The sequence below is a fragment of the Candida pseudojiufengensis genome (assembly GCF_024610245.1).
Source record: "Candida pseudojiufengensis strain CBS 10847 chromosome Unknown scaffold7, whole genome shotgun sequence".
In the NCBI taxonomy this organism is placed as follows: domain Eukaryota; kingdom Fungi; phylum Ascomycota; class Pichiomycetes; order Serinales; family Debaryomycetaceae; genus Lodderomyces; species Lodderomyces pseudojiufengensis.
Window position 1 is genome coordinate 605,089 of NW_026261527.1, and position 12,716 is coordinate 617,804.

General features: G+C 30.1%; 4 protein-coding genes across 4 annotated transcripts; 2 read left to right on the plus strand and 2 right to left on the minus strand. All coding sequences in view use genetic code 12, as the record gives it.

Annotated features, from left to right (window-relative positions):
- Positions 1-243: 243 nt before the first annotated feature.
- Positions 244-7,257, minus strand: KGF55_002245 (uncharacterized protein; the record flags this gene model as incomplete). Its single annotated transcript, XM_051756907.1, has 1 exon — positions 244-7,257. The coding sequence occupies one exon, from the start codon at positions 7,255-7,257 to the stop codon at positions 244-246; it is 7,014 nt and encodes a 2,337-aa protein (XP_051615233.1).
- A 597-nt stretch (positions 7,258-7,854) lies between these two features.
- On the plus strand, positions 7,855-9,624 carry KGF55_002246 (uncharacterized protein; the record flags this gene model as incomplete). Its single annotated transcript, XM_051756908.1, has 1 exon — positions 7,855-9,624. One exon carries the CDS (start codon positions 7,855-7,857, stop codon positions 9,622-9,624), a length of 1,770 nt encoding a protein of 589 aa, XP_051615234.1.
- Positions 9,625-9,716: 92 nt separating this feature from the next.
- Positions 9,717-10,271, minus strand: FYV5 (Fyv5p; the record flags this gene model as incomplete). The annotated part of the gene is made up of 1 exon (XM_051756910.1): positions 9,717-10,271. The coding sequence occupies one exon, from the start codon at positions 10,269-10,271 to the stop codon at positions 9,717-9,719; it is 555 nt and encodes a 184-aa protein (XP_051615235.1).
- Positions 10,272-11,046: 775 nt separating this feature from the next.
- Positions 11,047-12,675, plus strand: KGF55_002248 (uncharacterized protein; the record flags this gene model as incomplete). The annotated part of the gene is made up of 1 exon (XM_051756911.1): positions 11,047-12,675. The coding sequence occupies one exon, from the start codon at positions 11,047-11,049 to the stop codon at positions 12,673-12,675; it is 1,629 nt and encodes a 542-aa protein (XP_051615236.1).
- Between the last annotated feature and the right edge of the window lie 41 nt (positions 12,676-12,716).

Consider the following 12,716-nt stretch of genomic DNA (forward strand, 5'->3'; position numbering starts at 1 on the left):
ACAACAAATACATAAATAAATAGATAAAACCAATGAGTCTCCGAACTAACAAATCTCATAGGTTAGATGATAATAAACAACATCTCTTAAAAATGAATTCAAAAATAAAAAGTTCAACTTTTAAAAAATGATTAACCAAAAAAATAATGTGACAAATGGACCAAGAAGTTTAAATCAAATTGAGTTTTAAAAAAAATAAACAGCACAACGAACAAAAACAAACTAAAATAAATAATTACTTGATCAACCGGGAATAATGTTTGCTGGAGGAGGTAGTTGCTCTGGCTTTGGACCGGGAACAATAGCTGGTGGGGGTGGTACAGCAGCAGCAGGAGGAGGAACAGGTGCAGCAGGAGGAGGAACAACTTGAGGCTCAGGAACATATGGTAAATTTTGATGAATTTCTTGAACTTTGGACTTCAAGTCATAATCAACTTTATCGTCTTGTTTTCCATGTTCCTTTAAAAATTTTTCATGCTCTTGAGGTCCTTTTTCATGATGTTCTTTCTCATGTTCTTCTTTGTCATGTTTCTCTTTTTCATGATGTTCAGTTCCTGGACCCGTTTCATGTTTTTCTTTCTCATGGTGTTCTTTTGAATAATGTTCTTTCAAATGACGTTCACCTCCATAGGTACGATCTTTTGCATATTGATCCTTATCTTTTTCTTTAAAAAATGAGTTTTTATCATGAAGTTCCTTATCTTTGAGAATTTGATCATGTTCAAAATTATTATTCAAGTCAATGGGAGGTTGAACTTGTTGCTGAAAAATATCTCTCTTAATGAAATCAGATCCTTTCCAACCCTTTTTTCTTTCATAATTTTCATGTTCAACATCGTCTCTATCATGATCAAATTCATGGTAATAATCCTTATGATGCTCTTTTTCCTTTATATATTCATCTAATTCATGCAAATCTTTCAGAGAGTCTCCATCGTATTCTTTATCTTTGTCATGATTATGAAAATCAAAAGTCCGGCCATCTCTACTAAATCCATATTCGTCATCCTTATGTTCATTCTTTCCATGATTATTCCACCCATCATCAAAGTCTTCATGTAAATCAAATTGGTGACGTTCAGTGACGTTTTGATGAAAATCTTCTTCAAATTTCTCAGACTCATGTCTTTTAGCAAATGACTTCTTATCTTCATTTTTCTCCTTATCTTTTTCATGATCAACTTCGTGATAGTAATCTTTATGATGATTGTCTTCCTTCAAATACTCATCAAATTCATGAATAGTTTGTTCTGTATCAGCCCCATCTTTAAAATTTTTCTCATAGTGATCAATTGAGTGTCCCTCCTTATCTACACCAAAATGATCATCTCTATGTTCGTCTTTATCGTGATACTTATGGTCATTGTCATCTTTTTCATGTAAATCGTAACGATGGTTTTCACTCACATTGTTGTGATAGTCTTCTTCATATCGCTCAACTTCATGTCTTTTATCGATTTTGTTCTTTTTATCCTCTTTGTCATGATCAAATTCATGGTAAAAATCTTGATGATGATCCTTCTCTTTCACATATTCATCAAATTCATGCAAGTCTTTGGAATAGTCTCCATCTTTGTTATGATCCTTATCATGATGGTCTAATGAATGCCCATCTCTACTTAATCCATAACTATCGTCTCTGTGTTGATCCTTACCATGGTGATTCAAATCATCGTCAAATTCCTCATGTAAGTCAAATTGGTGATGTTCGGTGACGTTTTTATGAAAATCTTCCTGGTATTTTTCCACTTCGTGTCTTTTTCCGTTTTCACTCTTACTATTTTGACCTTCGTAATCTTTTTGATGATCGCTTTCAATAGCATTTTCAAAATTTTTATCTTGATTGACTTCTCGAAAAGACTCTTTGTCCATTTTCTTTTTCTTTTTGTACTCAACAAATTCATTTAAGTCGTTCTCATTACCTATTTCATCCTTTTCAATATTTTGAATAACAGAAAGAATTTTTAAATCTGTAGCTATATCATCATCCCCAAGTACTTCAAATTCATGAATTTCGTCACTATTAAGCTCATTTATTTTAAAATTTTCTAAATTGATTGAATCCTCAAAATTATTAGTCTCATCTCTTTTTTCATTCTTCTTCAAATCCTTTTCGTCATCGACGTGATCAAGTACTTGTTTGTAGTCTTCATGAACTTCTTTCTCAACGTCATTATCATCAGCTTGATGTAATTCTTTTTCTTTACGGGTTTCACCTTCGACATGCACTTCATGATGATCTACTCCCTTAAAGCTTTTATCATGATCATGCTCGTCCTTGTGATGTATTCTATTATCGTGTAAATTGTCTTTTTCGTGATACCCTTTCTCAAATAAATCCTTTTTGATATCAAAATTGTCTTTATTATGAACATGAGTTTTGTGATGTTGATCTCCAAAATCATTTATTTCCTTGAGCTCGTACTCATGATTTCCTTTGACTACTTTATGAATTTCTTCTTGATGTTCATTAAGTTCATATCTCTTAACTTTCGTTGCTTCTAAATTTTTATCATTTAATTTAAAATCTTGATCGTGCTTCTCTTTCTTCAATTCACTGATTTGACTTTCATGATGCTCCTCTTGAGTTTCACCATTACGGAGTTCCTCTTTTAAATAATCTTCTTTATGTTGATCAATTTTTTTCTCTTCACCTTCACATTCATGAACTTCCTCTCCTTTTCTAAATTGTTCGTGATGCAGTTTTTTATGATCTTTATTGTCATGTTCGTGATGTTTTTGTGTATGGTCTAAACCGTCAAGTTTTCTTTCAAAAAAGTTTTTTTCATAATCCTTATTCTTAGTTTCATGATTATTCATAGTATGATCAACCGTGGCATTTTTAAATCTCACGTAATGATGTTCTTCATGACTTCCCTTTTCGGTTTTGACATGACTTGTTTCTTGACGACCACGTGAAATATCATTTATTGGAATTGGTAAAGGTCTAATAATTGGAGGAGGTCTAAAACCTTTATTAAACTTTGGTGACTGAAATATCATGTCAAATTTATCATTAGACACTTTCTGATTCAGTGGTTTGGGTCCATCAAATATTACTTCTTTATCAAAATATGGCTTTTTAGTAACTGAAACTGCTTCAAAAACATCAGAACGACTCAATGAACCAACATCAACTAAAGCCGGAAGCAAATCTAAAACAAAATTGGATAATACACGAGCAACCTGAGAATCTGAAAATGTCAATTTTTTAACATCTAACTGCAACCCACTGGATTGAACAGCTACAAAAATGTCTTCCCAAGGTAACGCCCCTTCATTCAAAAGTCGAACTGTAAGATCAAATAATCCCTTTCTAACAATTCCATCATTTAATGACAAAGTCAAAATTTGATTTATCATGGCTGAATCCTTTAAGGATAAAAACATTTTGAGCAATAATTCGTCAGGAGAGTTATTAGGATTAATACTAATACTTTGTGCTGAAAATTCAACATCTTCATAATGACCTCTGGGTAAATGTATCTTTTTTCTTCCATCAATTGAGGAATGTTTCAAATCACGTTTACCTTTGCCTTCATCGACTTCAGTTTTGTCTTTATCTTTTGGACAGTCTGGATCATCCTCTTCCTCGTCTGAAGAGTAATTACCTGTTGGTTCGGGGGCTTCTTCTAAAGTTTTTTGTGTGCTTTGACTTGGTGACTTAGATGCAGATGTTTTAACTGGTCCGTTTGAAAAGTGTTTCGTAGTTCTTAAAGTAGTTGATTTGGTAGAAGGAGGAGCGACTGAAGTCTTTTCATCCAGTCTTACTTCCTCTTCTGGTTTTGTACTAGTTGGTTCAATTTTAGATTTGGATGAAGTTGATGCTGTCTCTTCCTCCTCTGATGTGGATTCTTCTTTTGATTTAGTGGGAGTAGATTTGATTTTTGATGAAGTTGCAACGGATGAAGTTAGCTCTTTAGTTGAAGTGATGCTTGGTTTAATTTTAGAACTGCTCAATTTTGAACTTGTTTCCTCTTGAGTTGTAACCTCTTCTTTCGATCCCGTTGAAGATGATTTGACTTTGCTTGTTGTGATTTTGCTGACAATAGTTTCCTTTTCTGTGATGGTTCTAGTTGAAGAAGTAGATGTACTTTTAGCAGCATAAATAGTGGTGATTGGTTCAGTTGTTATACCTTTATTCTTTTTGAATTTTTTCTTCAAGTCTTTGACATTAATACCAGTAGGCTTTTTAAATTTTCCACCAGTTTTCTTTTTAAACTTTTCACCAGCTTTACCAAACTTACCACCAGCAGATCCTTTTAATTTTTCTCTAAGCTCCCTCCACTTTTTCTTCTTGGGTTTTCCAGTGGGTGTAGGCGATTCTGACGCTGTATCTGTTTTTTCAGCTTCAGTGGATGTGTAACTCGAAGTTGGTTCCGCGGTGGCTATAGGCTTTGAAATTGACTTAAATGTTGAAGTTGGTTTTGATTTCGAGATTGTCGATGCTGATTTTGAAATTGAATATGATCCACTTTTGTAAGTAGTTCTGACTGTATGAATACTCGATGAAGCTGTCTTCGCTTTTTTAGAGCTAGGACAGTCTGGATCCTCTTCCTCAGACTCGTTTGATTGATCATTATCAACATCATCTTCTGTTTCATCACCAGCAGTTTCCGTCTCTTGTGCATTACTACCTGATTCTACCTGTGTATACGTTTTCGATACCACAGTTTCAACTTTTGTCGTAAGACTTTGCTTCTTCTTCTCACCAAAAGACTGAGCATTTACTTCGCTTTTATGATCTGCATTCTTCTTACCCCATTTGGACCACAATCTAGATGCCAAAGAAGGTTTATTTTTTTTCAAATCATCAGCTACTTTTTCATTTTCCTTATTCTCTTCCTTCTTTTCATCATTATCAGTAAAACTTTCATCACTTGGTCCATATTTCTCATAATTTCCAAAATCTTCATCCACATATCCAGAATATTCTCTATCGATTTCCGGTTCAACTGATCTTTTGAAAATATCAATTTTATCCATTTGAGCTTTACCACCCATACTTCCTTTACTATAACGACCATTTTTTACTAATTTTTCCAACTTAAAGTCATTTGCTAATGGTCTACCATTGAGTTTTGGATTAGCATGCTTGAAAAGACTGTCATCTTTAATGTACTCTTCTTCACCATCTGGCTCGACACAATTGCAATCATTTTCATCATCGTTTTCAAATGTATCTTCTTCATCACAATCTACGTCTTTTTTGGGTACAACGGATTCATATGTAATTTCTTTGACAAATGTGGCAGTTACTGGTACTTCAACTTCAACGGTTTTGATTATTTGAATGGTTTTAACTGGCTCCTCCACTGGTTCATGGATATAAGGCGCCTTGGTGAATGATGACTTTATTGTACTTGGACCTTTAACTTCTGGCTCTGTTTCTTCTTCTGACTCTGGCTCTTCTACTTTTTGCTGCTTGCCTTTCTTCTTCAATAATCCTTTTAATTTCGCCTTTATTTTAGCTTTATCTTCTTTTCTAACCTCTGTCTCGCCATCACTTTCAAGTCCAGGTTGATCAATTTTAAAACCTGCATTAGTTTTGGTGGGAGGAATGGCAACATTCTTGTTTTGAAAAATATATTCACTTCTTTTTTTAAGAATCTTGGAATCAGGACCTAAGTTTGCTTCATAACTATTATCAAGACGATACTCTTCTTTATCATAAACTAAACGATCCCCTTCTTTTGTCTTTATTGCTCCTCGTTCTGATTTATATCTTCCTTTATCATCACCACGAATAGAATTTTCATCCAATTTTTCTTTTGGTTTTACATCTTCTTCCCTATCAGTTTGTTTTGAATCATCAAATTGTTCTTCAATATCTGATTTTTCCTTTGAATTCAAATCTCTCAACTTAAGTTCGTTTGACCAATCTTTTTTCCACTCTTTAGATTCATTTTTATACTTTTTAGGATCATAAATCTTTCTCCCTTCTCTAAATCTTCTTTCTTGTTCAAATCGATCTTTTAATAACTTCTCTAAATCTTCACGATCTTTTTCATATTTCTTACCATATTTTATATTCCAATCCTTTTTAAATTGATTTTCCCAATCCTTATATTCTTTCTCCCATTCATTATTGGGGACTCTATATTCATAATCTTCATCATCATCAGAATCTGAGGATTCATAATCATCACTTTTACCTTTACCGGATTTAAATTTCTCGTTATTGTTATCACGGAAATTTCTTCCTTTTCCACGACTTGGTCTAAATTTTCTACCTTTGCCTTTGCCTTTACCTTTACCAAATTTTGAAAACAATTTTTTCCAATCATTCATTTTAATATTTTTGAGATCATTTGGAGATAACTTTTCTCTTTTCTTAGTAGGTTCATTGGAGTCTAATTCCCTCTTTTTATGTTGTTTGGTTGTTTTATCTTTATCAAATCTCCAAACGTCAATTTGATCATGAGTAGTTGTTGAAGGGAGCTCTGCACTACTTGTAGTTGCAGCAGCAGTCTGGGATGATACCGGTTGAAGAACTATTGGTTGATATCCGATTGGAGCAGGAAATTGTCCAACTGGAGTATATTGGTTTAAAGGTTGTTGACCTCCATTTGCAGCAGCATTTCCAGGATAAATCGGGGATGGGTAAAATACAGGTTGATTTGCAGGTTGATAAATTACAGTTTGTTGATCATTAACCTCATAGCCACCATCATCAGTATTTGCTTCATATTGATTACCGTCAACACCTTCTTCTTCTTCATTGTTCACCTCTCCATAAGTTTCCTTTATTTGATCTAACAAAACTAACATATCACGTAAAATTGATACTTTATCTAATGTAACATCTCTACCAACAGACATTAATTCCCATAAAATATCATTAATACCTTTCAAGTCATGTTCGTGCTGTAAACTTCTAACGCTAGTGTCATCCACAAATTCAACATAAGCTTCAACATTGTTAGTCAGGGCGTGATAAGATTGTTGATTAGATTGTAATTGCGGTGAAACATTTGAGGTGTCCATCTCATCTATACTAATTGGATTATCAGAATCAACCGGTGGTAAAATCTTATCTGTTTTCACAGTTTGAAAAGGAAGTGGAGGTAATGGAAATTTCCAATGGAAAATTGGTAATGATATTTGATGTTTAGTTTTCAATTGTCTTCTTCCAGATGAATTAAATTGATCTGGTGGTACATTAGTTTCAATTTGATCATTTACATAACTTCTTTTATCAAATATTGATAGTGAATAAATTGTTGTCACAACAAATAATAGTTGATAAATTTTCATGCTTGTTGTTGTAAACAATCGTCAAAGATTATCAAAAAACATTGAACTGAATCATAATTAAAAGACAATTGTTGATTTATATAGATCCTTCTAAGACATCGCATTGAAGAATACTTTCCTAAATTGTGGACTGAATTAATCTATTATGTTTTCGTAGTAATACCATCTTTGAAAAATCAGTACTTCATTTCACGTGAAAATTTTTGTAATGCTGACCAGATCTTAAATCAAATCTCTTGATTGAAGAAAAGATCGCCGAATCTTTAATTTAAATAATTTGTAGTTTCCATTTTCCTTCTTTATTCTTCATTCTTTATTCTTTCTTCTGTTTCGATTGATACATTAAGTTTTAGGGTAAAACTATTCGTAACACAAAATGTCAGAGATCTGATCTGATAAAAAATCTGTGTCGGAAAAAAGTCTTGTCGTCTAATTTTAATGATTTTCAAGACATGAAATGGCTACTCCATATTTTATAATTTAGTATGTCATGCACTTACATCTTTGTTTCATAGTTATTCAGATTCAAAATAAATTTGCTATGTATTAACCAAGACTATATAACCATATATTAAAATAAATCAAAGTTTTTTGAAAATGATAAGATTAATTAGACCTCGTATATGTCTAAATAAACCTTTAGTGCCGTGTTTTAGGTTCACTCAATCATCTTTACTCAAATTAAGATCAAAATATGGATCTTCAAAATTCTTTTATTCAACATCACCACCATTATCAAATTCTACCATCAACCCAACACAAAGAACCACCACCACAAAATCAAGATCAAATAGATACAAAAAACTATTTATAATAGGAATAGGTATAGGTTTAACAGGAACAATTTTTTTCTATACAAATGATAAATTTAAACATTCAATCTTAACCATTGATAGAGTTGGTGTAGTTGTTTTAGCAATGACTAGATGTTTTGCATTATATAAAGAAACATTGGGGAAAGAATTTTCAACTCCAGAAGAAAGACAACAAGCATTATCAAAAACTCATAAAAAAGCAGCCACTATAACCCTAAAAGCATTAGAAAAAAATGGAGGTATATATATAAAATTAGGTCAACATTTATCTGCATTAACTTATTTATTACCACCAGAATGGACTGAAACAATGATACCATTACAAGATAAATGTCCAAGATCATCAGTTGAAGAAATTGAAAAAATGTTTGAAACAGATTTAGGTTTAAAATTATCTGATATTTTTATTGAATTTGATCCAAATCCTATTGGAGTTGCAAGTTTAGCACAAGTTCATATAGCAAAATTAAGAAGTAATGGAGAAAAAGTAGCTGTAAAAGTTCAACATCCAAGTTTAAAAGAATTTGTTCCATTAGATGTTGAATTAATTAATATGGTTTTTAATTTAATGTATAAAGTATTTCCAGAATATCCAATGACTTGGTTAGGTGAAGAAACTCAAAATTCAATATTTACTGAATTAGATTTTACAAAAGAAGCTGAAAATTCTAAAAGAACAGCTGAACATTTTAAAAATTTTGAATTTTTAAAAATTCCAAAAATTATACAAGATAATAAAAGAATTTTAATTATGGAATATGTTTCAGGTGCAAGATTAGATAATTTAAAATATTTGAAAGATAATAATATAGATCCATCAAAAGTAAGTACTTGTTTAACACATATATTCAATGATATGATCTTCACACCAGATGTAGGATTACATTGTGATCCTCATGGTGGTAATTTAGCAATAAAATCAACACCTGAAAAAAAAGGTGGTTATAATTTTGAAATTGTATTATATGATCATGGATTATATCGTGATATCCCATTACAAATTAAACGTGATTATTCACATTTTTGGTTAGCTGTATTAGATAACGATGTTCCAAAAATGAAAAAATATGCAAAATCATTAGCTGGAATAGAAGGTGAACAAAAATTTAAAATTTTTATAAGTGCAATAACAGGTAGAACTCCAGAAGCTGTATTAAATAATGAGATAAAAAAGAAAAGATCAGCAAATGAAGTATTTGAAATTCAATCACAAATAAATGATGATAATTCAGGTATATTAGAAGATTTAATGGATATTTTATCAAATATGCCAAGAATGATCTTGTTGATTTTAAAAACTAATGATTTAACAAGACATTTAGATGAAAATTTACAATCTGATTTGGGGCCCGAAAGAACTTTTTTAATAATGGCAAATTATTGTGCAAAAAATGTTTATGATGAAAAAAATGATATTATAAATACACAAGATAAAGGTATAAAATGGGTTATAGAAAGAAGTTTAAATTGGTTTGATTATCATAAAAGATTGGCATCTTTATTTATTTATGATATAATTTTAAAATTTCGAAATTTTAGATTAAAACTTTAGAATAAAAGAATATATCAAATGCAACGAATGTATATACAATTTATTTATATATAGAAGATTCAATAGAAACGAAACTTTTTAAAATAGACTAGTTAATTTCCACGATCTTTTCTAATTTTATCCAATAAATTATTTATACGAGGACCCATTGATGGTTGACCAGTTTTAGTTTTTCGTTTTAATTGTTCTTTTTTTAATTCTCTAATTTTTTGTTGTCTTGCTATATTTTCAATTTTATCTTGAATTTTTTGTAATTTATCATGTCTTATTTTTGATCTTCTTTCTTTTGCTATTGCTGCTTTTTCTGCATATGTCAATTCTTTGGGATTTATCTTGTTGGATGATGAAGGTTTTGATTTTTTGGGTTTTAGTTGTTCTTCCTCCTGTTCATTATCTTCGCTATCACTTTGTGAATCATCAACATCGTTACTCTCCTGCTGTTCTTCTGCATCATCTATTTCATTTTTAGGTTGTTCATCTATTCCTTCTTTTTTTAATAATTTAAAATAATTCTTTCTTAATCTAGCTCTATGAGTTAATGCTCTTTGAATATCTAGTGTTTTGGCTTCTTTTCTATCTATAAATCTTTTTTTATTTTTATTATTAAATTTATGATTACTACCAGTACTAGATTGTCGTCCCACCATTTTTTTGTATTATGTTGTTATTGTAGTTGGTTTTAGTTGTGATGAATAAAGGATATGATGTACTTAAATATAAAGTAAAACATCATTTCCTTTGCATATCATTTTTTTTAGTAGAAAGAAAGAACAACAGTTTTGTGTTTCAATTAAAATTTTAGGGGGTAATAGAATTTAGATCAATGATAAGGGGGTAATTTAATATGGTATTCACAATTTGGACAAGGAATAGGAAAATCCAGCTAGATCTCGAGACTTTATGAATCAACTTTTTTTAACATCATTTTCATCTAAACTGAATAGATTGTTATTATTTGTATCTCTCTCTGGTTTACAATAGGCACATACTGCAGGGTGGCAGAGATTAACCCAAGAGCTCTAAATTTAATACTGTGCGAAATAATTGTTTAAGGTCTGAAGCTGAATGAGTTGGTAAACAGTACGGTTTCGTATTAATTGGAGATTGGATCAATTTGTCTTATCTTTAATCAACACCAATCAATGAATTTGCAACATATTGTAGGCTATAGAATTTGCGGCTTATGAAAAACGGTCTAAAAATATTTTTCAACACAAAACATATGAAAATTGGTTTTAGAGATTAACTTTTGAAACATTCTACAACATAAAAAAGACCATTAGTTTGGAAATATATTCACTTCATCTGCATTTTTAATTCACAATATTCTCCTGAAAGCCTTAATGTTAGCAGTCATATAGTATCAATCATTTAAATTACGAAACTTTCATTATCAAAAGCTAAATCATAACTATAAATATCATGAGTTCTAAAGTGCCGAACAATCAAAAATATAAATCATTAAATCAGAGTGTTCATGATCAGACGGATGATTTGACATCAGTTAGTAATACCTTACTTCCAGATGAATCAAACCTAGATTCAACCAACACCAACAATTATAAGCATAACAATAGATCAAATGATAATGAAATTTTTAACCAAGATAATAATAATTATAATTCTGAAGAATTTGAACTCGAGACTTTAAATAATTTAGATTATGAAATATCAATAGAAGAAGATGATATAACTACAACTGCATCAAATACACAAACTTCCTCTCAAGATCAAGGTGGTTCATCAAATATGAAAATGGCATTTATGAATATGACAAATTCAATATTAGGAGCAGGAATAATTGGACAACCATTAGCTTTTAAAAATTCAGGGTTAATTGGTGGAATCGTTGTAATGATTATATTAACTTATTTAATTGATTGGACTTTAATTCTTATAGTTAAAAATTCAATATTAACAAATACAAAATCTTATCAAGATACAGTTTATAAGAGTTTTGGAATGGGTGGTAAAATTATATTATTATTTTCTATATGTTCTTTTGCATATGGTGGATGTATGGCATTTTGTGTTATTATAGGAGATACAATTCCTCATGTTATAAGAATTTTTTTACCAAATAGTATAGTTGAAAATAATCAATGGAATTGGATTATATCTAGAAATTTTATTATACTGATTTTTACAATATGTATATCATATCCATTAAGTTTAAATCGTGATATTTCAAAATTAGCAAAAGCTTCAGCATTTGCATTATTAGGAATGTTTATTATTGTATTATTAACTTTAATTCGAGCACCATTTGTATCATCTGAATTAAGAGGTGATATTTCAATATCTGATTTTTTAATTAATAAAAATATTTTTCAAGGTATATCAGTTATAAGTTTTGCATTAGTTTGTCATCATAATACAATGTTTATTTATCAATCAATATCAAATAAAAATTTAAAAAAATTTAAAAAATTAACTCATTTATCATGTATTATTTCAATGATTTTTTGTATGATTATGGGAATAAATGGTTTTATAAATTTTAAATCAAATACAAAGGGAAATATTTTAAATAATTTTAAAAGTAATGATAATTGGATAAATATAGCAAGATTTTGTTTTGGTTTAAATATGTTAACTACTTTTCCCTTGGAAATATTTGTAGTAAGAGATGTAATAAAGGAGATTCTCCTAAGTAAAAAAGCAGCTACTCAAGGATTAACAAGTTCAGATTTTGAATTATCAAAAATACAACATTTTTTAATAACTACTTTTTTAGTATTTAGTTCAATGTTAGTTAGTTTATTTACTTGTAATTTAGGTATTATATTAGAATTAATTGGTGCAACATCAGCAAGTCTTATGGCATATATTTTACCACCATTATGTTATTTAAAATTAAATTATAAAAATTTAGGTGGAAATTGGTCAAAATTAGATAAACAAGAAAAACGAAATTTTTTAATTTCAAAATTTTTACCCTGTATTAGTTGTGTTATATTTGGTTTTGCTATTATGTTTATAAGTTCTGGAATGACTATTATGGATGCTATAAATAATAAAGATGAAAGTGATCATTGCGTTGTTGACTAGAAAAAAGATATACCTACATAGACTTTAATTAGAGAAAAAAG